The 27,497-nt window shown below is 43.7% G+C and overlaps 1 protein-coding gene across 3 annotated transcripts in view; it reads left to right on the top strand.

Moving 5' to 3' along the window:
• The window catches only part of NAV2 (neuron navigator 2), a 354,629-nt gene that overhangs the window by 129,082 nt on the left and 198,050 nt on the right, over positions 1 to 27,497 (top strand). For all 3 annotated transcript variants that reach the window (XM_065404227.1, XM_065404228.1, XM_065404229.1), the window contains exon 3: positions 707 to 759. In XM_065404227.1, coding sequence (XP_065260299.1) covers positions 707 to 759 — 53 coding nt within the window. The remainder of the gene's footprint in view (positions 1 to 706; positions 760 to 27,497) is intronic.

The following is a 27,497-nucleotide window of genomic DNA, read 5'->3' on the forward strand; positions in this document are numbered from 1 at the left end:
GAGGGCTCTTCGATCTAGCAGGCAAAGGTATAACAAGATCCAATGGCTAGAACATGAAGCTAGACAACTTCAGACTAGAAGTAAGGTGTAATTTTTTAACAGTGAAGGTAATTAACCACTGGAACAACATACCAGGTGTTGTGGTGGATTCCCTATTAATGGAAATTTAAAATCAATATTGAATGTTTTTCTAAAATATATACTCTAATTCAGCCACAGCTGTTGAACTTAAAGCAACAGTTAATTCAGGGAAGTCTGTATTAGGTAGATGTCATTACATCAGATTAGATGACCCTTCTGGACATCAAATCTATGATATACACATACACTTTATGAAATTAATGATCCCTGCGCACATCCATCTTCACACATGTTGTGTGTGTGCACCCACGCGCGCACCAGTGATGCAGTGCAGTACCCAGTTTTTAAGCATTTGGTTGTATAAGGAGTTACCTCTCATTTTAAGAAATGTCAGCCCAGTTGTCTCCTTGTGAAATGATGATGACCTTGCTCCAGCTGTCTCTGGAGGAATGACCCATGAGAAAAATCCAGCCACTGCATGGGTCTCAATGTTTCACACATTTGCTTTGATTGGACAACTACAATCTTAGGGCACTTGATTTAGCTAGCAACAAGTGCTCTGGAAATAACTGGTACAAGTGTCTTTACTACACTTTTTGCATTACCTTTTATATTTGTTTTTCAGCAAATGAAAAGATTGAAGACATCAATGGCTGTCCAAAGAACAGATCTCAAATGGTAAGTGGCAAAGCAGCAGTGCATATGTGTGTTACTCGATTCCTAGTAAAGTGTGACAGTTAATTTAACTGAGTAGTGTGAAATGCTTGCACCAATATAGAAGGGGAAATCTGGACTGTTAGTAGAACTGATGATCCATTTCTCATCCTATTGAAGTCAAAAGGAGAAGGATTGGATCTGAATCTATTAGCACAAGGTACATAACTTTTCTTTCTGTGATATTTTAATGTTTTTGTGATAGTCTGTTTAAATAAGAATATACAAAAAGTAAATACTGTGCTTTTATTTCATAACAGTTTTTGCAGAAGCAGGAAAGTAGATGTGCAGCTGGCTTTTTGTCAAGGTTGCTGCAAATAAAATGAAGAATTTTAAGGCTAACGGACTATGATCTCTTAGGCTCTATTAAGATCATCTCAATATTTTAGGTCCTTCCAAAAGACAGAATTTTTTCATACATTAACGGTGGTTATGCCAAAATAGAAAGGAATTTGCAAATGTGTCTTTGGAAGTTCTAATGAAAAATTTAAAATGTGCATTGTCTTTTTTGATTCAGTGATGAGTTTTTATCTGTAAAATGTTCATACTTATCTGGTTTGTATTTAATCTGTGAAACCAAGCACCAAAAGATACAGTAGGAGAATTCAAAGTATACAGTACATGAAGAGTATGTTTGCTATTAGTGCAATTAATATTCTAGACAAGATATTTGAGAATATTAGCAGTAATAAGATTATTTAAAATGTACTGTAAGAAGGAAATTATTTAATATATTTTAAACAGAGGCCTTTGTTCTTCAGTATTTTTTTACAGAATCCATGTGATGACATTAAATCTAAAATATGTACAAATTACAGCTGGATACTGAATTTAGGATTATTTTAGTATAACTTCTATACCATATTTTATGTGTGGTTTTAATTCTTAAATTTTTTCACTGTGTGTTCAATTTGTATATATCTGATGATGGAACCAGTTGAAGGGTTAAAGGTTTGGCAGCAGTTTTCCATCCCAGAGCCTGAAACTGTTTTGTGTTTTACTATTCCATTTCCCCCCGTCTTTGAGGTTATCCTCTTTATATCCACAGAGAACCACTCCTTAAAAAGAAAAACATCTTTACATATTTATCTTTGCTACTTTTACTCCTTGGTAGAGATTGGCTGCTATTCTTGCTGTAGCCACAGCAGCTGTCTAGATTATAAATAATTGAGGAAACTTTCAAGATCACTGTAATTTAATGTTTCACGAGTGTATTGTAAGAACTGAATTTCATTCATGAGCTACAGGCAATACCAAAATACATTAAAAATATCTATTACATTGTAACTGAAAGTTAGATTAACTCACTTTTTCTCTAAGAACTAAAGTATCTCTTCTGGTGTTTGCAGCCAGAGCCGACACCAAGGGTTGTTGCAGAAGCCAGGTTTGGGCATAATGGCTGTCAGCATGTGTGCTAGAGCAGGAGCTGTGTAACATGCTAAAAGGGGGTATTCTCCCTTCACTTCCTGCTCCAAGGTACTGACCCTGCACTCCTGGTGTGTGCAGAAGGATGGATTGGGGCAGGGCTGTCTACCCTGTCCCACTAAGGCCTGGTCTACACTAACCCCCAAATTCGAACTAAGGTACGCAACTTCAGCTACGTGAATAACGTAGCTGAAGTCGACATACCTTAGTTAGAACTTACCGCAGTTCAGACGCGGTCCACATGCGGCAGGCAGGCTCCCCGTCGACTCCGCGGTACTCCTCTCGCCGAGCTGGAGTACCGCAGTCGACGGCGAGCGCTTCCGGGATCGATTTATCGCGTCCAGACCAGACGCGATAAATCGAACCCAGAACTTCGATTCCCAGCCGCCGAACTAGCGGCTGGGTGTAGACCTGGCCTCAGTTTAGGATGCTTAGCACTGTAGTCAGTGCTGGACACTCCGGTTCTTTACCAATGGAAACACAAGATCATCATGGCTGTTCCTTGCACTAATGTGCATATCCACGTGGTTATCCATGACTGAACACTAAAGGCCAATGTTTATCAGTGTCTGTACTCTAAGAATATAATACAATGTAAACCAGAGGGGGTAATGTTTGCAATCATTTGCATTGGGTCAGTGGGCACAACTTTTCTCTAAGATCGACACTGTTAATTTGGATGGTGCAGTCTGCATCCCTTGATGCACTTGATCGCGGGAGGCCATGGCTTCATCTCAAGTCGTCCCATTTGGGTAATTTCCACCTCCGATGACACTAAAAGGGATCAGTCCCTGCCCTCCCCAAAGCACAGGGACTGTTATTATGCCTGGCCCTTGTGGAGAAAATTCCTTGTGTCCTTCCAGCCCTCACACTCACACCAGGACACACAGTCTTGCCCTAGTTTTTTACCTAATTGTTCAGTCACAGCTGTGTATAACTACATTACAGCTTCTAACAATTGGATGTTAAAGTTCAATAGATGGAAAAGGCACATGACATCTTTGCCTCTCAAATAGAAATACAGCACAGCTTACTATGAAACTGTACTACTTTATACATACTATTAAATGCCTTTTCATAACTGTCCACTATATAAGAACTAATTTTTCTGGATCATATGTATTTATGTAATATATATTTGTTTAAATAGAACAACAAAGGCCTATAATTGACAGTGATTAGTTCCAGTTGACATGAAGACAATGTATGGTAAACTAAGCATATAGCGGTATAGAATGGTCCAGAAAAATTCAGAGACCATCCCTACAATTGTAGTTTTTCTGCATAGAATGAGACATGTCAGAAAATAGCTTCATTCTTGAAGAACAAAAGAAAAAAAATCCATTTCCTGTTTGTGTGCATGTTGTAGAAAAAACTATTGCAAACAAACATGGGCCAATGAAGCACAGCAAGGGATGCCCTTCTCTTGATATTATTGCATTACAGAAGCTAGGCAACTGTTTTCTTATCTTATATTGATCTATTTTTTCACTGTCCAACGGCTGACATTAAAGACTCAATATCCGCCACTCTGCAGAGTTTGCAATACCATAGTACCATCTGTTGTACTTATAGGAAGTTACTGTAGTTAATACTGGTTCCTTAGGGAACAGATGTTGAGTATTTAATGGTGCTTACAATCTTGTGAATATAGACATAGTGAAACTTCCTTTAGAGTAAAGTAGAAAGAAAGGCACAGGGTATTTCAGTAAATTCTGATGTATAAATAGCAGTTCTGGTTTTAATGACTGCTGATAGAATGAAGTTCTTCTGTGACACAGTGATGTCATTATACAGATTCTACTCTATATATGTGAGCATATCTCATGTACAGTGGTCTCCATTTTTTAAAAAAAATGAGCATTTGTAAACTTCAGTACACAGCGATATCTGAAATTATCTTCTTCTGTTTCATATTTACCTAGGGCCTTCCATCCATGGTACTAAAGAGAAAACAGTGATAAAGCGCCTTACCCTGAATAGCTGAGGCCTTGATCCTGCCATCTGGTCCCTGTGGACACTAACACTAGTCCCAAACCTCAGTGAAGTCCGTGTGTAGGGCTTGTGGGGCTCCATGTGGGCACAGGCATCCACCCACCCTGATCAGATTGGTGGATGGGGTCCTCTGTTACATAAACATAGGAAATTATGACAACATATAAGAAAGAGTGAAGATGGAGTTTATGGTTACAAGACATAAAGAACATGCAAAGTGAATATTTTGTCTGAAGCTTGAAAGATGAGAGTATTAAACTGGAGAATAAGACGGAGAAAAGAAAAGCACAATAGCACAGGAGTAGAGGTTAGTGGTGGAGAGCTATGTAAAGGAAGAGATTTTTTTTAAAATAGGGATTTGAAGGTAGATGGGAGAGGATGTTTGATGTAGTGGGAGAATAAGGATGTTGCAGATGATAAAAAGCCTGAAGGTGCAAGTAGGAGGAGATAAGTGGAGCATCGGGGTAGGAAGTAGGTAGAAAAAAGGTGTCAATATGTAGGCTGGGACAGAGCTGTGCTGTGCCTTCAACATCAGGATGGGGAGTTTTAAAGGGATTTAAGAAGGAGGCTGATATGGTCAGAGAAGTGGGAAAGGAAGATCATTTATCCAACAGGTAAAATAAAGAGGCACAAGGTAAGAGACCGAGAGGCCTGAGAAGGGGTGTTTACAGAGGTTGAGATCAGAGAGAACCGGAGTGTGAGCCAAGATTTTGGCAGTGTGGATGGACAGGAAGGGATAGATGTTAGAAATGTTAAAGAGGGAGTAGTATAGTGACAATATTTGGCAAGAGCATGGATAACCAAAGACAACCCCAGTGTCATATGAGTTTGAAGGAGTGGGAGGAGAGAGGAGCTGTTAATAGCGAGGAAGGGGAATCTGTAGACAGAACGATGAGAGGGTTTGATTTATCCATGCTAAGTCTGAGGAAGCAGAGGGACATCCCAGAGGAGATATTGGAGACACAGGAAGCAATGTAGTCTGGGCAGAGAGACCACAATTTCCCCATATACTTAGAATAGGAAATAGCTGTGGTAACCATGAGGTATCTGTGGTCATATGTCGATTCATCATTTTAATGGTGACCACTCTTGTATATCTGTCTATGAAAAAGAGATCATGACAACACCTGTCATACTTTGGCCCGTAATGCTCTGAAATATCATCTATGATGCAGATATCCTATCATGTTGTATGGATAAAAGGAGGGAGTTCAGTCTTTCTGTTACTGTTCATTTGGCTAGAGATTGTGCAGAGTTAGTCTATTTTTAGTCCAGTATGGGCCAGAGCCTGCAACACTTCTTATTAACATCATTGGCATGACTCATTGAGTAATGATCAGGCCCATATTATCAATACGTTGACTTTAACTTGCAAGGAAAACCTGCTTCAGCAAAGGGAAAAGGAAGATGTAGCCAAAGATAAAAGATATCAGGTATATTTAGAATATAGAGGTGAAACATAAATATTAATTAATGTTATAACACAGGGCGTACAAGACTCAGTCCTGTAAAATATTTAGCTTAGCAAAATTAGGCAATCGGACTTAGGATAAGTTAACATAAGCAAGTTAATAATAAACCTGCCTAGCTTGGGTCTATGTTTGTGATATGCTGATTTTCTGAAATAATTGCTGAGTTTGGATAACATCTGAGAGAAAGATTAGTAGATGACCATTGGTAGCCAAGGTGAGATGTTGGAGACTTTCTTAAGGTAACTGCCTATTAATATGGTGATACAGTGGTGGAAATGTTAATAAGTATAAGGGGAACTAATGAGTTAGCCTATGAAAAATGGGGCATTCCAAAAGTAGAGGGGCATGGAAGTTCAAATAAGGAAAAGGAGTTAAAACCTTCAGAGATATGTATGGGCATCAGCATAACACATTATAAAAGGTGTTGTGGCTCGTGTGCCTTGGTGTGTGGGAGATACCAGGACGATGACCACTGGTGGTGGTGATGATGAGGACTAACACTTCGGGTGTTTCTGTAAGGCCTTGTATGAGTAATGCAAATATTATTAATTTTGTAATGATCTCACTTTACCAGATTGCAGTGTGTGTATTGTTTGGTTGGCTACTAAAAGTAATGATTGTAGAAAGAGCACTGTGTAGACTCTATTGTGCACCATGCGGTCTCCGTTCTATTAAAAACTTCTCTCTACTGTAGTTGATCTTGGGGGCTGAACTCTCACAGATTAAAGTAGGTATAAACCCTCACTTGGGTGGGTAATTGGTTAAAGTATCCCATAACTATAGAGGTGACTACAAAGGTTTGTTGTAAAATGATAACATCTTGGTTTTAGTGCAACACAGATGTGATTCAGCAGCATAACAGCTCTGAATGATATAGCGTTACATGTAGATGAGATGTCTAATTTGTACTTTTGAAGTGAACTGGTAAGTAATGTGTGAGATGGCCCTTGCAGTAGGCCTGAGTGGAGGGCTGTGGGAAGCTGAGCCCAGAACAAAGGATCAGTCCGGGAGGGATGTTATCTGAGCTGAGAGGACACTCAGGGTATGTCTACACTACAGAATTAGGTCGATTTTATTTATGTCAACATTGAGCCTCCTATTTAAGCAAGTTGATTCTGCATGTCCCCACATTGTGTTGGCGGAGCGCATCCTCACTAGCAGGGCTGGCATTGACTCTCAGAGCGCTGCACGGAGCAGAGTGGAATGTTGGATTGGGCTTGCAGTGCCTCATAGGACCAAAACATTTGTGCGGGTGGTTATGAGAACATGGTATTAACTTCCCGTGATGCACTTACCTCCCTTCCTCTCTCCCTGAAATGAACGTCAAACAAACCAAGCCTTTTTTGCGCCTTTTCCCCCAAGCCTGGGTTACCTGCACAGACGTCATAGCATGGCAAGCATGGACCCTGCTCAGCTTGTTGTTGTGAGTATTGCAAGCACCTCATGCCTTATCCTGCAGTATTTGCTCAGCTGAAGCAGGAACTACCGCACAGAACAATGTGATGCCACGCAAGCAGACATGCTGGAAGCCATGGAGCGGAGCAATACGCAGATGCTGGTGACAGTTGCGCATCACCTTGACACGGTGGAGCGCAGCTTCTGGGCCCGGGAAATAAGCACTGACAGGTGGGACCACATAGTTATGCTGTCGGGGAGAATGGATTCTCCTCCTCTTCCTCATCAACAGTGTTCTCCTTGTTGTTGCCCGAGGTCACCCTGGGAGGTATCCACAGAGCATTTGGGGGTAGTGGTGGGGTCGCCACATAGAATCACATGCAGCTCCTCATAGAAGCGGCATGTCTGTGGGGCAGAACCAGAGTGACTGTTCGCCTCCCTTGTCTTCTGGTATGCTTGCTGAAGCTCCTTTATTTTCATGCGGCACTGCTGGGTGTCCCTGGTGTAGCCCTTCTCCCCCATGCCCTGTGTGATTTTGGCATAGATGTCAGCGTTTATTCTGCTGGTTCGGAGCTCTGCCTGCACAGACTCTTCTCCCCACCCAGCAATAAGATTCACCATCTCCTGTGTGCTCCATGCTGGAGCGCGTTTGCGGCCTTGAGCATCCATTGTCAGCTGTGCTGACGAGCTCTCCATGCTGATCAAACAGGAAATGAAAATTCAAAAGTTCCCGGGGCTTTAACGGGGCGATTGTTTCGTGTGTACCTGGCTGAAGTGCAGTGGAGTTGAAAGTGCTGTCCAGAGCGGTCACAGCGGAGAATTATGGGACACATCCTGGAGGCCAATTCATTTGAATTACACAGTGCAGTGTTTACACTATCCCATTGTCGTTGCATGGATATCGACCGAAGCGCTATGCCTCTCATGGAGGTGGAGTACAGAAGTCGACTTTACAAACCCTTTAGGTTGGCGGAAGGGACTTGGTAGTGTAGACACCTACATTATTAACTCGACCTAATGTGGCATATGTCGACCTAACTTTGTAGTGTAGACCAGGCCTCAGACAGGGAGGCTTGGCTGAGTGGAACACTGCAGGGATTCTCTCTCAGGAGACCTGACTTGGGGCTCTGGGAGACGAGTCATGGGGGACGAAAGTGAAACTGGGAGCTCTCAGGTGGCTGGTCTGGATACTGGGGCCTTGGAACAAGGGGAGAAAGTGTAAGGGGGCAGACGGTTAATGACTCTCCAGTGGGTGAGCTGGAAATGATATCCCAGGAGTGGGCGTGAAAATTGTTGTGAACCTGTTATATTTTGGGAGAATGGTTTTATCATGAGGGTTCTGTGGGCTGTTGGACATGTACAAGAATAAATACGTTTTCCCCCAGCAGACTTTTGAACTGGACATTGAGAAAGACTGTGTTCCTTTCATGGGAGGAAGAAAGGGGAAATGGAGGCAGACATACCTGTTATGGTGAGGCCTGTTGCATGTGGGTGCCCCAGGCAGGGATGCCTTGTCACAAGGGAAACCCTCCTCTCCCCTAAAAAATAAAATAAAGACACTTTACAAAGTGCCCTGAGGGTCAGTAAATTTAAGGGAGAAAGGTTTCAGAGTAGCAGCCGTGTTAGTCTGTATCCGCAAAAATAACAGGAGTACTTGTGGCACCTTAGAGACTAACAAATTTATTAGAGCATAAGCTTTCGTGGGCTACAACCCACTTCTTCGGATGCTATATGCATCCGAAGAAGTGGGTTGTAGCCCACGAAAGCTTATGCTCTAATAAATTTGTTAGTCTCTAAGGTGCCACAAGTACTCCTGTTATTTTTAAGGGAGAAAGTAAATTCAAGAGTCAATGATCCCAGCTGCCAGGATCAATAACAAAATGGGGGTTGCCACCAGGGGACAAACCATAAAGAAATGTAACAATTAAAAGAACTGATCTTCATTTGCACCCCAAAACAAATTGGAATCCAGTGGAATCTTGGAACAGGTGTAATATGATTTATATGTCAGATGTATGTATGGTGAATATAAATGTACTTTATTGAAATAATTGGATCTGCAGCCATTTACATCAGATGAGGATCTGACCTTATGTGTGTAATATCACTAAGTGGGCAGCTGCCTTCTGCACTAACCACCAGATATTTAATTGCAGCTTTATAGATATAAAAAACAGAGACTTTAGGGCCATGCCTTCCAATTTGTCTCTTAAAAGTCATTTTTGTTATAGTTAGAGACCTGAAAATTTCATCTCTGCAGTTTCTCACCGTTAGCACTACAGTTACTATCCACCCAGCATAGGGAGATTGCAGAGGACACACCTTGGAATTTGTCAGTTAACTGCAGGGATCACTTTTAAATGCTGTTCGGCATTTCCTATCTGATGCTGAGCTGAGGATGCTGCCCCATGTTACTCAAAGCCAAATTCAGCCTTGGTGTAACTCCATTGTCTTCAGAGTAGTTGCACTTGGTTGCACCAAGGTTGAATCTGGTTTCAGGAGTGGAAATTGCACTCAAGCTCTAACACCCCACAGAGAAATTCCACAAAGCTGCCTAGTTGACCCTCACACTGTCTTTATTTTTGAATAATCATCAGTCACTGGAGCCTGATCCTCCAAACACTTTTATGCCATTGTTGTCTAGATGAGTGTGACTAGTTGCAATAAATCTTCTGAGGGTGTCCCTCCCAAGAACCTCTCACTTTGGGGGGGGGTCTAGACACTAGAGCACCCCCTTCCCAATGCAGAGTTCTGCTGCCTAGAAATGTGCTGTTAATTCAGAGACACAGTAGTGCAGAAGAGATCAAAAGCATGACAAACGTTTTTTTCTCCATAACTTCCAGGCACAGGATTTCTTGGAATCATAGTTAGATGGTTAAGTAAAGATGTGTATTTTCAAATAATTCTTCTCTAAGGTTATCCTGAGAAATCTGATGCAGGGAACTTTTGTTTTTGTTAGGCCTTATTATTACCTTGACTTTGTTACTCAGTAAGTTTGTGTTTAAATGTTACATCTGTTTGGTGTTCCTATAGTAACAAATGGACATCTTTTGGCTTTAGCCTGGTATTTTTCAGCACAGCTGTATGTTAGTCTGAAGGGAAAAGCATTACCTGGATCAATGCCAGACTTACTATGGCAGCCACTGGCTTAACTCCTTGACTGTATGCTGAGACACTTGGCTAAATATTGAGTATGGGAATGTCTAACACTGCATTTTTTTAAGGTAGCCTCAGTCTCACTTGATCACAGTAGGGGCCTAAATAAAAACAGAGCCCCCTCAGTCCTCAGTCGGAAAGTGCACAGGATGCTTTCTCTTGCCTTTTGTCCTTTAAAGAAAGAAAAGGAAAAAAGCATAGCTGCGGTGTGCATGAGCTTCTGCAACTTGCTATATATTGAAAGGGGACCTTTTTGGAATGGTCTCCCACCCAGGAATAAGCAAATATGTGCTTTACATGTGTCACACTCATGTTAGTAAGGGATAGCTTTGATGTGCTGTAGATGAGATTTTTTCCCCCCAGTAAAAGTGACTCACATTTTGATGGCTATGATTTTATTCTGGGGCTGCTTAGTTTATTTTAAAAATTGATTACTTAATGCAACCAGAAAAGTAAAAAAGAGAAAATTAATTTATTATAACAATTCAAGGTTTAATGTCATACTAGGTGTCACGGAGTCCCCGGGCAATGCTCTGGAACTGCTCCCCACAAAACCAATCAGGACTTTGGGGAGCCTCCTCTCCCTTGGAGCAGACTGTCTTCAGGGCAAGAAGCTCACACGTCTTCACCTCCTGGGTCTGACCTTGGAGCATTCTGCATATGCCCCTCCGTGCGCTTCCCACAGCGAGTCCGCCCAGGCAGGGTCCTGGGGAAGCCAGGGGTCCTGCAGGCACCCCCACTTCGCAGTCAGACGTGACTCTTAGCCAGCCAGTAAAACAGAGGTTTATTAGATGACAGGAACACGGTCTAAAACAGAGCTTGTCGGTACAGCGAACGGGACCCCTCCGCCGGGTCCATTCTGGGGCCCAGCGAGCCAGACACCCACGTCTGCACTCGCTCCACGTCCCCAGCCAGCTCCAAACTGAAACCCCCTCCAGCCCTTCCTTCTCTGCTGAGTTCCTTTCCTGAGCCAGGGGGTCACCTGACCTCTTTGTTCTCCCACACCTTTAGCATCCCCTTGCAGAGGGGAAGGGCCTGGCCATTAGTTGCTAGGTGACAGAGGGTCGGTCAGAAACGGAGGCACCCACACAGTATTCAGAGGAAACATTAAAAACAGTCCCACTTCATCACACTAGGATTTTGACATAAACCAGAAAGGACATCAGAGATGAGGCCGTCCTTCACTCATCTTATTGTGCCTACATATTATAGCACATCTGTTATGTAAAATTGCCCATTACTGAGACCCTTGTAGGAACAACAGACACTATTAAGTTCAGTGCGGTTTCACTTGCTTGCACCAAGGTTGAATTTGGTCTCAAGAGTGGAAATTGTGCTCAGGCTGAAATGTGCAGAGTGAATTAAGGACAGATCCTTAACGATACAGTACTTGTCTTTGGTCCTCAACATTATTTTCACTTGACCTTTATGGTAAAGGCCTTTTTTAAGCTTCCTTGCAGGGAAAAAAGCTTAAAAGCAAGGGAATCAATCAGACAGGAAATAAATTGTAGCTGTAAATTTATCTCCCCTTATAGGATTAATTAATTCATTCCCTTTCTGAGCCCCAGCTATGGGGAAATCTTTGTAGATTTACTAAATGGGATGGATCTGAGTAATGTAAGTTTAAAGCATATGTTGACAGCAAGAGATACCTGCTCATGTTTACATAGTTCAGGTCCTGCTTTCTGAATTCCACATAGTGGCTTTATTTTCTGAACAGAAACCCTATTTTCTCTATCCATAAGAAAAAATGTGCAGTGAGATACGTCATGAAACTCTTCATACTAAACCAGAATGTGACAAAGATTCTGTGTCAGGTTTGTGATTTAGTAGCTGAAGCTGTTTATACAACTGTTTCTTTTGCCACCTAGGCTTCTGTCTCTATTTGAATATGTCTCTATTTATAGAATACCTAGTACAAAGCTCTTCACACTCAAATATCCAAAGCAGGTCATACTTTTGACAAAGGATTATCCAGTCCAGAGAAATTAGCTTTCACTTCTGTTAGAGTGTCTGTTTGTAGATGTTTGATTTCAGGCTTCTGCTGATGCACTGTCTCTGTGTAAGTATGTTTAATTTGGTTATTTTAAGTAATTAAATAGTCTTACTCTAAAGCTGCTGTGATGTATGTCCAGGACAGTTTATTCTCTGGTTTTTGGCTGGATTTATTTTTATAAATCCCTAATCTAACTTGCTTATTTTGGGCTAAACTGTGCCTTTGTCCTGGCTTATGCAGCTATAGTGAAGAGTGAGGAGGAGTAAGATCTTAATTTCCCCAATACTAATTTCTCCCTACTGTTACTCACACCTTCTTGTCAACTGTCTGTAATGGGCCACTCTCTTACCACTTCAAAAGTTATTTTTCCTCCCTTGGTATCTTGCTGTTAATTGATTTATCTCATTAGACTGACCTCACACTTGGTAAAGCAACCCCCATCCTTTCATGTATTTATACCTGCTCCTGTATTTTTCACTTCATGCGTCTGATGAAGTGGGTTCTAGCCCATGGAAGCTTATGCCCAAATAAATTTGTTAGTCTCTAAGGTGCCACAAGGACTCCTCGTTGTTTTTGCTGATACAGACTAACACAGCTACCACTCTGAAACACTCCCCAGTGAGACTGTGTGTAGGACCTGGTTGCTGGGTCCAGGCACAGGAAGGAGAGCAGGGACTGCATACCCAAAACGTTCGCTCTTCTGCCACCCCAGCAAGTAAGTGGGCACAGAGTAGGTGGAGCCACGGACTCCACCCTCCTTACCACCCCCAAACACGCATGTTGGCCAGCCATGATGGCGAGGCTATGCTGTGTCTGGTAATGGGCTGTCACAGGAGCTGTCACTCCTTCTCTCTTGCCACCATGGAAGAGAGGAGCTGTGTTCTTCAGAGAGGTGTATTCTTACCAGAGCTGTTGCTGGAGTGGGTAGCTATGAACTTCCCCCTACACTAGCTTGAGCCTAAATGCTTGATCTAGCCCATTAATATTGAAGAACATGGTGCTAGATCAGCAGATGGATGGAGCTACATCATTTTATCCCAATTAAGGATTTGGCCCATGATGTTCTTTCCTTGTTTGAAATTAATCCATACATGCTATTTTAATTTTGAAAATGAAATAAACTATTTATTTATATATATAAAGAAAGTGGCCCAAAGCAATGTACAGACAGAAAATGTTTTATTTAGAGGAAAGAATTCTAAAGCCATATTCTAAATGTTTCATGTGATTATTATAGTTCTTTGTTTCAGGGTTTGATTGATTTCAGAATTAATTTTACACATTCAGGTTACAGATTGAGATATCGAATCCTTCAGTACTTGAGTTCCTGGATGGGGATGAAAAACACAGCATACAGTAACCAGTACCACATATTTCCATGCCTTCTGCAGGCGTCTAACCTCTTAATTCCAGTTTGAATTTTTTTTTATATGTAACTTAAAGGTTAGTGGTTCTTATAGTGATTGTTCTTATGGATTCTTTTTCTGATGCACAGGCACCATAGAACAGATTATTTTTGGCCACACCTGCGCCCTGGAAATCTTGGCGCCCCCCTTCACCACCCCCCAAGTACATAAAGGGCACAGCCAGCCCAATGGACCCTCAGTTCCTTCTTACTATCCATGGCAGCGTGATGGAACCTCTGCAGTGTCCCCTTACTCGGCTCACCGTGCAATCTCTTGTTAGGCTAGTTAGTGGTCTCTAACTCGTGGTTTCTATAGTTAGTGTAGTTAGTATCATTTTAGTTGTTTGTATCATGCCCAGTAGTGCAGAAAAAAAAAAAGGCAAAACTTATTATAATAGATTTGAAGATATCCCTGATACTGGGACCCAAGCTGCTATGGCTGAGTCCTGCTGTATTGATCCGAAGGGTCAGAAGAGTGAAAGATATTATAAACACTTGCATTATTCAACATGAAAACAGTGATAGAAAAGTTTGGGTTTTTTTCTACAGAGACCGTGGTTTATATGGCTGCTTGGAATACATCCAAAAGCATTCATTCATTGATCAAATGCAAGAAAGAACAAGAAATCAAAACAAGCATTTATATTGAAACTAAAACTGAGTAGTTATGCAAAACAAACTTCATAAAAGCCTATTAAAATCTCTCTTCTTTTGGAGGCAAAATGTCACTCTTTTTTTCACTAACACACTTTTCTTTGATGAAAAGGAAAGGGTTAATTTCACTCTGTCTTGCTGTCTGAAGTACATTCATGTCTCCTGTTTTTAACAGACAGGCACAAGGTGAAGAAAATACGTGATAGAACTAGTGCGGGAAATATGACTTTTGTTGATGTTCTTGGAACACTGGATGGCTGGTCAGTAATGAATGGATACTTTAGGCTTGCAAGTCGGCCACGGTACCTGTTGCTTGGACCCAGGCTCACATTACAGCCAAGGACATCATCTGATTTGGGTCCTTTCTCCTCAGACAAGGCAGGGCTGGATGTGGTAATACGTGTAGTGCAGTTGATTTCAGAATCTGTTGAAAAGCTGAGTGGGAGAGGGGTTAGGAGGAAGAAAAATAGTGGAGCTGAAAGTAACACAAGGGGGGAGGATGACAGAACAGAATCTTATGTGCCTTTGCAGTGCTGACAATTGAGTGTCACCACTTATGGGCTAAGGACTGGATGTCATGAGGATATGATGACTTTCAGGACTCTCAGGTGAAAATAAAGTTCCTTAAACAAGAGCAAGGCCTGCTGACCTTCCTCTCGGGAAGAAAACCCTGCGGTCTGGTCTGCTGTGTCCGCTTGTGATCGAGGACGTTGAGATGAGATGCGATAAGCTGAGCTGGAAAGCCGTGCTGCTTTTTCAAAATCTCCTTTTAAGGACCCCAAAAGGCAGGAGGGGGGAATGGGTGGCGTAGTTCATCCCCTTGTTATTTCATTCAATTAAATCCATTTCTGTAAGGCCAAACTTGGTATAGGTAACGTTAAGTCCAATCTCTACATAGTCCTTGACCCCTGTCAGTAGGCCCTTTTTGTTTGGACTAATTCAGCCTCTGTCTGGTTTTCTTGCACCTGTTTATAACATTCTTTTATTAAAATAGCTTGACCTATTTTCATGGTTAATTTCCAAGCAGGCAAAAGTTATAGACCAGTTGTCACAATAGTCCCCAGGATTTAAAATTTGCCCCTCTTGAAGGCTGCTATCAGATGAATGATGGGCACTTTAAGTGCCTCTTTAGTCTGGGTAAAGGGGCACATTCCTGATGTGTTCAATTGTTGTTCCTTCTCCAAACTGCTGGAGCACTCAAGGGCCGGGGGGTTGATTCCAGGTTCGCTGTCACATGCCTTTCTCATCTCATGGGCTCCGTGGCTCATGTAGGCCTACCCACCAATCCTGTTAATATTGAGAATCTTGAGGAAACTCAGACAAGATTCAGTTGCAGTGATCGTGGCAGCCCCAGACAGTTCTGGTACTCAGAGTAGGTGAACCTGCCTCATCGCAAACTCTGCTCACACTACCTGCTCTACTGTATATCGTTTAGTAAAATGGATGTTCAAACATACATCTGGATCCAGTATCATTACATCTGACAGTCTGGATGCAGGCTAGATAGCTGCCACGAAAGAAGTTGTTCAGCTGATGTCCAGACATCTCGGTGCATAGCGGAAAAGCCTCTGCTAGACTGTCTTGTGCTGTAATGCAGCAAAATGCAAGAGATTTTCTATTTGGGAAGTACAGCGTCCCCTGTCTCCCTTGGAAGCACCTGTTTCTGCTATTCTGAACTATCTGCTAACCCCAAAATATTAAGGACTATCCATCAGCTCCCTAAGAATACATTTAGCAGCAATTGCAGCACATCCTCCTCCTATTCAGAGCTGTATCATATTTTCCCATCCTACAGTTGCTAGATTCCTAAAAATTCTCATGCATGTGTTTCCTTATTCTGGGAGCCACCCCCTTCCTGGGACCTCCACAGTGTTATCTGGCTTAATGGAACTTTCCTTTGAGCACCTAGCAACCTGCTCTTTTTACCTATGAAGACAAGCTTTTTAGTAGCCATGATATCAGTTTGGGGAATTCAGGCCCTTATGGCTGGTTCCCCTTACACATAGTTCCATAGAGATAACGTGACTCTTAGGCCGCACCTCAAGTTCCTGTCTATGATTGCTTCTGATTTGCATTTAAATTTTTTGGTTCACCTCCCAGTTTCTTCCCCAAACCACTCAAACGAGGCGAAAGCCAAACTGTAGTCCTTTAACGTGGGCAGGGCTATTTCATACTAGCTGGACAGGTCAAGATCCCTCAGGAGCTCCTCCAGACTGTTTGTAGCCTTTGCAGATAGGATTAAGGCTCAAGCTACTTCCACCCAAATGTTGTCTAAATGGGTATCTAACTGTATTAGATCCTGTTATGAGATAGCCAGGTTAGATCTATCTATGTAGGTTAGCAACCATCCTGTCATGGTTCAGACAGTTTCTGTGGCTTTTTTAAGAAGTATGCCTTTTTCAGAAATTTGCTGGACAGCTTCACAGGGATCAGTCCACATTGTCACCCAGCACTACTACTTAATTGTGGCTTCAGGATCAGATGCCCACTTTGTTACAGCTGTCCTACGGTCCTTGTTTACATAGGGCTCCTATCATCCACTTTCTACCTATGAGGTCACTGCTTGCTAGTCACCAGAACTGGGATCCATGAGGCCAGTCACTTGAAGAAGAAAGAATGGTTACTTATCTAACAGTAACCATGGTTCTTCAAGATGTGTTGTCCATGTGGATTCCAAAATCCGTTCTTTTTCTGCTTCTACAAAGTCCTATAGATACAGGATTCAGTACTGGCAAAAAAACTGAGGGATGGTTGGGTCCACTCTGCCCTTTATGCCCTTGCATGGAAAGGTGCGAGGATCCAATGGACATCGCTAGCCAAAAAATATCTGATCTCATTTGCACAGGACACATACTCACCAGAAGCGGAATACATGTGGACACATCTCAAAGAACCACAATTACTGGAGAGAAGTAGCCATTCTTTGTTTAAGAAAGGGCCACTTTCCTCTGATTGGCTAGAAATCATGCTTTGCTGCAATGTCTGATGGAGATTGAGAGCAGATGATTCTCCTGCTTTGGGTATTTCCTGAGACATTTCTCCTGTTTTGGGGTTGAATATTTAACGCTCAAAAATGAGACATTGATAGGACTAGCTAGAGCCATGCAGCTTTGTTATGGCATCTCAGTACTGACCTCCAGCTCGATATTCCTGGCCTGTCACGCCTAAGCAGAGCCTCTCTGCCATTGGTGCAAAGTTTGTGTTATGAGCAAACATCCATTATGCACTAGGTTGAGACCAGCTCCGGGCAGGAACTTTGTTGATACGGTTCTTGTACTTGTTGAGCACATTGTCTGTGTTTAACAAATCATCCTCATCATTTTATCAGAGTCAAGAGTTCAAAGGATAAGCGTAATAACCTAGTGTACTACTATGACCTCTCAAACATTGAAGCTGTGAGTATGTAGCGCTTCTCATGATCAGACCTACTCAATGTTGAGGATACTCATCAGCTTTTTGTTGCAGGATTAGGCCTTTAGCGTATGTGTACACTACAGTTAAACTCCCACAGCTGGCCCGCGTCAGTTTAATCAGGCTTGCAGGGCTTGGGCTAAAAGGCTGTTTAATTCCGGTCTAGTCGTTCAGGCTTGGGCTGGAGACCTCTGAGAGCTGTAGAGATGAAAGAAAAGGACTTCCCCCCACCCTTACTCTCCCCCTCACCCCCTACCCACACACACATACAGAATCGTATTTTAGAAGTTTTAAACAGAAAAGACATCCTGGCTTGGGTTGCCCCAAACCATTCTGAATAAAAGAATGCCCTTTGAAGGGAATGGAAACCTAAACTCGGGCCTGGTCTACACTATGAGTTTAGGTCGAATTTAGCAGCGTTAAATCGAATTAAGCCTGGACACGTCCACACGACGAAGCCCTTTTTTTTGACGTAAAGGGCCCTTTAAACCGGTTTCTTTACTCCACCTCCGATGAGGGGATTAGCGCTAAAATCGGCCTTTGCGGGTCGGATTTGGGGTAGTGTGGATGGAATTTGACGTCATTGGCCTCCGGGAGCTATCCCACAGTGCTTCATTGTGACCGCTCTGGACAGCACTCTCAACTCAGATGCACTGACCAGGTAGACAGGAAAAGCCCTGCGAACTTTTGAATTTCATTTCCTGTTTGCCCAGCGTGGAGAGCACAGGTGACCACGCAGAGCTCATCAGCACAGGTAACCATGATGGAGTCCCAGGATCGCAAAAGAGCTCCAGCATGGACAGAACGGGAGGTACGGGATCTGCTCACCATATGGGGAGATGAATCAGTGCTAGCTGAACTCCGTAGCAGTAAACGAAATGGCAAAATATTAGAAAAAGTCTCAAAGGCCATGAAGGACAGAGGCCATAACAGGGACGCACAGCAGTGCTGCGTGAAAATTAAGAAGCTAAGGCAAGCCTACCACAAAGCCAGAGAGGCAAACGGAAGGTCCGGGGCAGAGCCGCAAACATGCCGCTTCTACGCGGAGCTGCATGCCATGCTAGGGGGTGCAGCCACCACTACCCCAACCGTGTGCTTTGACTCCAACAACGGAGAATCACGCAACAGGGAAGCGGCTTCGGGGTACGAGGAAGATGATGATGAGGACAATGAAGATAGCTCACAGCAAGGAAGCGGAGAAACCGGTTTCCCCAACAGCCAGGATATGTTTATCACCCTGGACCTGGAACCAGTAACCCCCGAAGTCACCCAAGGCGTGCTCCCAGACCCTGAGGGCACACAAGGGACCTCTGGTGAGTGTACCTTTGTAAATATTACACATGGTTTAAAAGCAAGCATGTTTAATGATTAATGATTAATTTGCCCTGGCAATCGCGGCCAGTACAGCTACTGGAAAAGTCTGTTAACGTGTATGGGGATGGAGCAGAAATCCTCCAGGGACATCTCCAGAAAGCTCTCCTTCATGTACTCCCAAAGCCTTTGCAAAAGGTTTCTGGGGAGGGCTGTCTCATCCCGTCCGCCATGGTAGGACACTTTACCACGCCAGGCCAGTAGCACGTAGTCTGGAATCATTGCATAACAAAGCATGGCAGCGTATGGTCCCGGTGTTTGCTGGCATGCAGACAACATCCATTCCTTATCTCTCTTTGTTATCTTCAGGAGAGTGATATCATTCACGGTCACCTGGTTGAAATGGGGTGATTTTATTAAGGGGACATTCAGAGGTGCCCGTTCCTGCTTGGCTGAACAGAAATGTTCCCCGCTGTTAGCCACGCGGTAGGCGGGAGGGGTGAAGTGATCATCCCAGAGAATTGGGTATGTGGGGGGGGGGGTAGTTGGGTTTCTGCTGCATGTTAACCCGGAAACCGCAGCCCCTCCTTTTACATTGCAAACCCATTTTAAATGGCCAACCCAACGGGTGCTTGGTATGGGAAATGAGGGCGCTACTGTTTGAAACCATTCCCACATGTTAAGAAGGTTAAAAAAGCCAAAAGACTGTGGCTTACCATGGCTGCCTGCAAGCCGAAATCTGTTGCCTGGCACTGCGTGAGTGATCTCTCACACCAAACCGGCAGGCCCTCAATATAAGAGGAAAAATGCGACCTTGTAATGAAAGCACATGTGCTATGTAATGTGAACAGCAAAATTTAACGTGAAAGAGTGTTCCCATTGTTCTCTAAAATGTCTTTTTTAACCACCTCTCCCTTCTCCTCCACCAGCTGCAAATGTTTCTCCTTCACAGAGGCTAGTGAAGATTAGAAAGAGAAAACGGCGGACTCGGGATGATATGTTCTCGGAGCTTCAGATGTCCTCCCACGCTGACAGAGCACAGCAGAATGCGTGGAGGCAGTCAATGTCAGAGTGCAAAAAAGCACAATATGAACGAGAGGAGAGGTGGCGGGCTGAGTCGCGGGCTGAAGAGAGCAAGTGGCGGGCTGAAGAGGATAGGTGGCGTCAGCTTGCTGACAGAAGGCAAGAGTTGATGCTCCGGTTGCTGGAGCATCAAACTGATATGCTCCAGCGTATGGTTGAGCTGCAGGAAAGGCAGCAGGAGCAGAGACCGCCGCTACAGCCCTTGTGTAACCAACAGCCCTCCTCCCCAAGTTCCATAGCCTCCTCACCCAGATGCCCAAGAATGCAGTGGGGGGGCCTCCGGCCACCCAGCCACTCCACCCCAGATGATTGCCCGAGCATAGGAAGGCTGGCCTTCAATAAGTGTTAAAGTTTTAAAGTTTTAAACTGCAGTGTGCCCTTTTCCTTCCCTCCTCTCCCACCCCTCCCGGGCTACCTTGGCAGTTATCCCCCTAGTTGTGTGATGAATTAATAAAGAATGTATGAATGTGAAGTAACAATGACTTTATTGCCTCTGCAAGCGGTGCTCGAAGGGGGGAGGGGAGGGTGGTTAGTTTACAGGGAAGTAGAGTGAACCAGGGCGGGGGGGGAGGGCGGAGGGTTCATCAAGGAGAAACAAACAGAAGTTTCACACCATAGCCTGGCCAGTCACAAAACTCGTTTTCAAAGCTTCTCTGATGCGCACCGCGCCCTGCTGTACTCTTCTAACCACCCTGGTGTCTGGCTGCGCGTAATCAGCAGCCAGGCGATTTGCCTCAACCTCCCACCCTGCCATAAATGTCTCCCCCTTACTCTCACAGATATTGTGGAGCGCACAGCAAGCAGCAATAACAATTGGAATATTGGCTTCGCTGAGGTCTATCCGAGTCAGTAAACTGCGCCAGCGCGCTTTTAAACGTCCAAATGCACATTCCACCACCATTCGGCACTTGCTCAGCCTATAGTTGAACAGGTCCTGACTACTGTCCAGGCTGCCTGTGTACGGCTTCATGAGCCATGGCATTAAGGGGTAGGCTGGGTCCCCAAGGATAACGATAGGCATTTCAACATCCCCCATGGTTATTTTCTGGTCCGGGAAGAAAGTCCCTTCCTCCAGCTTTTGAAACAGACCAGAGTTCCTGAAGACGCGAGCATCATGTACCTTTCCCGGCCATCCCACGTTGATGTTAGTGAAACGTCTCTTGTGATCCACCAGGGCTTGCAGCAGCATTGAAAAGTACCCCTTGCGGTTTATGTACTCGGTGGCTTGGTGCTCCGGTGACAAGATAGGGATATGGGTTCCGTCTGTCGCCCCACCACAGTTTGGGAATCCCATTGCAGCAAAGCCATCCACTATGACCTGCACGTTTCCCAGAGTCACTACCCTTGATATCAGCAGGTCTTTGATTGCGTTGGCTACTTGGTTCACAGCAGCCCCCACAGTAGATTTGCCCACTCCAAATTGATTCCCGACTGACCGGTAGCTGTCTGGCGTTGCAAGCTTCCACAGGGCTATCGCCACTCACTTCTCAACTGTGAGGGCTGCTCTCATCCTGGTATTCTGGCGCTTCAGGGCAGGGGAAAGCAAGTCACAAAGTTCCATGAAAGTGCCCTTACGCATGCGAAAGTTTCGCAGCCACTGGGAATCGTCCCACACCTGCAACACGATACGGTCCCACCAGTCTGTGCTTGTTTCCCGGGCCCAGAATCGGCGTTCCACGGCATGAACCTGCCCCAGTAACACCATGATTTGCACACTGCTGGGGCCTGTACTTTGTGAGAGGTCTATGTCCATGTCAATTTCCTCATCACTCTCGTCGCTGCGCTGCAATCGCCTCCTCGCCTCGTTTTGCTTTGGCATGTTCTGGCTCTGCATATGCTCCAGGACAATGCGCGTGGTGTTCATAGTGCTCATAATTGCCGCGGTGATCTGAGTGGGCTCCATGATCCCAGTGCTATGGCGTCTGGGCTGAAAAAAGGCGCGAAACTATTGTCTGACGGAGGGAGGGAGGGAGGGGCGAGTGACGACATGGCTTACAGGTACAGGGAATTAAAATCAACAAAGGTGGCTGTGCATCAGGGAGAAACACAAACAACTGTCACACAGAATGGCCCCCCCAAAGATTGAACTCAAAACCCTGGGTTTAGCAGGCCGTTGATTTCACGGAGGGAGGGGGAAGCAAATGAATACAGAACAAATCTGGTCCATCTATTTTTTACATCTTAAGCTGGCAGCAGACGGCGCAGCATGACTGATAGCCATCGGCATCTTCTGGGTGCTTGGCAGAAGATGCTGTACTATGACTGCTAGCCATCATCGTCAAGACGGTTCAATAGGACTGCCGGCAGGACTGAGTATCCAGGAGACAAAACGTGTCTGCCCAGGTGCCTCTGATTGAACTCACGGAGGAATACAACGACGATGGATACCAGTCGTAATACACCATCTACTGCCAAAAGGCAAGGAGCTGCTGCTGTATAGCAATGCAGCCCCATGGCTGCCAGCACCCAGATAGCCGATGACGGCTACCAGTCATACTGCACCATCTACTGCCAAAAGGCAATTAGCTGCTGCTGTGTAGCAATGCAGTACCACGTCTGCCGGCACCCAGATGACATATGGTGATGGTGAGCTGAGCTGAGCGGGCTCCGTGCTTGCTGTGGTATGTTGTCTGCACAGGTAACCCAGGTAAAAAGGTGCGAATCGATTGTCTGCCGTTGCTCTGATGGAGGGGGAGGGGCCTGACGACATATACCCAGAACCCCCCGCGACACTGTTTTTGCATCATCAGGCATTGGGATCTCAACCCAGAATTCCAATGGGCGGCGGAGACTGCGGGAACTGTGGGATAGCTACCCACAGTGCAATGCTCCGGAAGTCGACACTAGCCTCGGTACTGTGGACGCGGTCCGCCGATTTAATGCACTTAGAGCATTTTATGTGGGGACACACACAATCGACTGTATAAAACAGATTTCTATAAAACCGGCTTCTATAAATTCAACCTAATTTCGTAGTGTAGACATACCCTCGTAGTGTAGACCAGGCCTTAGATATCATGAATCAGAGCGTTCTTAGTGAATACATTTCTAGTGCTATTTGGCAGCTGCAGATATGTTTGTGGAAAGAAAAAAATCAAATATTGATGGGGATTTGGTGCCAGCCACATATGTTGTGGTTTACATAAGAACCACGTGAGCAGCACACGATTTGTGTCTTCAGGCTCTGTACCTTCTAAATACAGACCCAGCATCAATCATCCTGCTTTACACTGTGAAAATGTTCTATCAGCACCAAGCTCTTTTGCTGTTAACATCCTGTAAACTTAGGTTTTGGGGACATCCCCATCAAAATATTCATTGGCCTGTCTAAATTTGGACTGATAGCAACCTTACATTAGGTTGCAAAAATGAACATAAATTAGTATTTATACAGATAAGAGGTGCATTTTGAGCAAGGTAATATTATTTATATCATTTATATCCTTTGAGAGCAAGCCGTATTTTCCGTTTTTCCTTGCCATTTCCTATACAGTGTATAGGAAAGTTTTTAAGGAATAATGCAAATATGGAGGTAACTTTGTCTGAAACTGACAGGATTTTAAGAATTGCCAGTGTAATGAAACTTTTTTGTTTGTTTTGTCTTTTAATTGCTTTTTTTATGTAATGAAGTAAACTGTTAAGCATAACACCATGGCCTTGAAGTGTTTTTTATCAGAACAAACAGGTTTGCGGATATAGTTCAGCGTGCGGATTGGGGTCTTCATTCTGTGTTCTGTCATTGTGTACCAGGAGAGGGCACTGAGCTTTTTAAAAATGCTTCAGAAATTAACCTTCATTTTTCTTCTGTTGAAAGTTTTACAGTCAAGATTGAAAACTTTTTACTGTCCCAAATACTGAGATTGAAGTGAGATTGAAGGCAATATAACTTAGTTTGAAATAAAGAATAATTCTTGTGGAGAGGCATTCCATAAAAGCCAAATTCCTAGCACTGTACAAAATTGAGGCTTACATCATGATATATAAACATTTTCTAGAGTTTCTGAGGGAGAAAACCTATAGTAAGAGCTTGAGACTGACCTTTATTTAGGGAAAAAGTGCTATATCTCAGCATGTCACAAGGGCAGCACAATTTACAAATTACCCTGTTGCTTCTTACTGGGCAAAGCTGTGGGTGGTGTTTCCATGCCATTATGTTACAAGCACAAAATCTTCTGTGGATAATTGTGTTCATACTTGTTAGAAGTGCAGAGCTATTCTAAAGTACCTTTCAGCATACAAGAATAGTCCTGAGCCATATACCTGGGAAAGCAGTAGTGGTATGAGCACAAATGGGAATCAGAAAACCTTATTGTTTCTGTCCCTTATTCAGAAATTCAGGGAAGTCCTCTGTAGCTCAGTTACTGTCTCTGTAAAAAGCAGGGGGAGGGGAGGATGATGCTTGCCTACGTTTGTAAAGCACTGTAAGATCAGTGGATGAAAAGAGCTATACATTTGTATAGTAATATTTATTAATATTGTGGAGGAGAGACTGATGGTAGCCCCTCAAATGCACATCTAGTTCCTCTTTGGGAAAGCAGGCTTCACAAATTAAGATTTCAATTTAGAATTGACTCCTAAGACTAGGAGGATAAATGGTACAGAGGATAAGGACCCTGAAAAAGAAATTCTACAAGTCTGACCCAAAAATGAGTGATATGTGAATTAGCTCCCACTGTGACGGGAAAAATATTTACAATACAAATTGTATGTAAATACAAAATTAGGGTAGTGCCAAACATACAAGGCCACAGTCCACATCCTGGGTCATGTCAGAGTCGTCTGTGGTGCAGAGATAACTTTGTGTCAGTTTTGCCTCCCCCCGAGCTTGGCACCTGTCCAGTGCCTAAAGCAGCTGGATGGCTGATCTAAGTTGCTCCTGGCTGTCCACTGCCCCGTGGGTCCATTCTGGGAGCTACTGATCATTAGGACACACGATTCTCCGACCTCTTCCCCTTCTCATGCAGTCATGCCCCCTACATCACCTAGAGAGTCCCTTGGGTATGGGGAGTACTCAGGTAGCTGGTTAAACCGGCTTTCCAACTGCTTTGCAGTGCAAATAGCAGAATGTGTGGTTCAGGGTTATTCTCCAAAGTTATTCTGAACAGAATCTCTGGTTTTTACATTATTGTCAATAAAGAGAGATTTCTCTCCTCACTTAATTTAGAAGAAAGGGGAAATCTGACAAGGAATATTTATTTTCCCTCTCAAGTGACAGAAGAAGCTTAGCTTGAATTTGGGAAAAGATGATCACTAGAGCAATTAAAGTAAAATTACTTCATGCAGAAAGGAGTTCACATGTTAAGTAAATTACCATGTGCAGCAATTGGAACAACTAAGCAACAAGGATTAATCAGTTTTTATAAAGAAAAACCTTAATTAAATATGGGGAAGTAGAACTGCCAACCCAGCTCTCCATCCTACTCCCCCCACCCCCAACCCTGTATAGTTTCCCTGCATTTTCCCAAGTTCCTATTTATAACTCTTTATGACAATGTGTTATCTGATGACTGTTGAGTTTCTTTATTACACTGCCTGTTACCAGTGGAGTTTTAGAATCAAGACTTCCCATATAGGAGCAGGACCTTTCAGGGTTAGAATCAACTGTCCTTTAATTTGTATTTAGCTTTACGAAATGTCAGAACAAATAAGTGTCCTGCATGTTGCGGAACTGGTATTGTACAGCTGACCATGCCATGGACATTTAATATGCTACATCTCCTCGTAAAAACGGATTTGTGTATAGTGTTCTAAAGAGCAACACTTATGGTTTCTTTGGGGAGCGAGAGTGATTGGGGGGGGTCACTTTTTTCTTTTTTTGGACATTTGATCTGACTGTAGCTGTTCTTTTCAAATAGCAAGTAATTCAAATCACATGTTGATCATTGCAGTGGATGACTGTACTCCCATTTACCACCAGTCCCTCCCCTCTATGCCTACCCAGCTTCAGAAACATCCAATTTCTCCTTTTCCTCTGCTGTGTTAGATGTTGCTTGCAGCAGGAGGCAGAGCAACTGAGAAATCAGAGCTGCCTGCCAAAAGCCAGTCATGGCTCACAGCGAAAAAGAAAATACACACTCCCTTTTGGCAAATCAACAACCTCACATCAGCTTTAAGGGCTTAAACAATATATGGGCTTGGCCCAGAAGGGTCCCTCCAAGTTCAACAACAAGCAGTCATTGAAAAAGTATAATTTTAAGGGGACAGCTACGCATGCTCTGCTGAGAGTTAGCGCAATGCAGTGTCATTAGAGTTCTATCTGTATAAGCTGGTGCTCAGTTGTGATCTACTCAGGAAATTTAGTTCCACCCTTGACATTTTACACCTATGTGATCTTGTTACCATAAATTAAAATAAATAAATAAATAAATAAATACATTAATAGAGATATCCCATCTCCTAGAACTGGAAGGGACCTTGATAGGTCATTGAGTCCAGCCCCCTGCCTTCACTAGCAGGACCAAGTACTGATTTTGCCCCAGATCCCTAAGTGGCCCCCTCAAGGATTGAACTCACAACCCTGGGTTTAGCAGGCCAATGCTCAAACCACTGAGCTATCCCTCCCCCCCCCACCACTTCAGAATCCGTTGCATGTCCATTACTGCAGGTAATATATGCATGAAGCAACAACTGTTTTGCATAGATAGTTTGCATGGAGTTCATAGTCCTAGCTACATTAGTATTCTTAGAAAAATCCCATGACAATTGCCACAAAAGACTGTATTTGCTCTGCCTCTATGGCTATGTCTACTCTACCACTTATGTTCGCAAAACTTATGTCGCTCAGGGATGTGAATATTCCACCCCCCAGAGTGAAATAAATTAGTCCGGCATAAGCACTAGTGTGTGCAGCACTATGTCGGTGGCAGAGCTTCTCCCGCCCAACATAGCTACCACTGCTCATTGGGGGTGGATTATTTATGTCGACAGGAGAGTTCTCTCCCATTGGCATTGGATGGATACACGAGAGATCTTACAGCAGCGCAGCTGCATCGGTACAGCTGTGCCTCTGTAAGCTCTCTAGTGTAGACATAGCCTTAGATACAGAACAAATCTTCCTTAATATCCAGTACTTTTGTCATTATTACAATGTTTTGATGCTATGCTCAAATATTGTGAACCCAAACTATTTTATTGGGAAAAAATGATACATAAACATTTAATAATTATTTTTTTACAATGTGTTAATATTAGTTTGTTGAGATTTTCAGAGTCTTGTCTTTAATACTTTTTATAGCCAAAATTCATGAAATGTTTATACTGTGTGTCAAGGCACCTCTTTTCTCTCGCCAGCCTTAGCGTTTCTCCCCTCTGGCGATGGTGGGCCTGGGGTACTCAGTCCCACTCAGGTAGGGTTTGCCTTCCCCCTTTGGTGCACCCTTGGTTGTGTCTTCAGGGCAGG

Source organism: Emys orbicularis, chromosome 4 (assembly GCF_028017835.1).
Source record: "Emys orbicularis isolate rEmyOrb1 chromosome 4, rEmyOrb1.hap1, whole genome shotgun sequence".
NCBI classification, from domain to species: Eukaryota; Metazoa; Chordata; order Testudines; family Emydidae; genus Emys; species Emys orbicularis.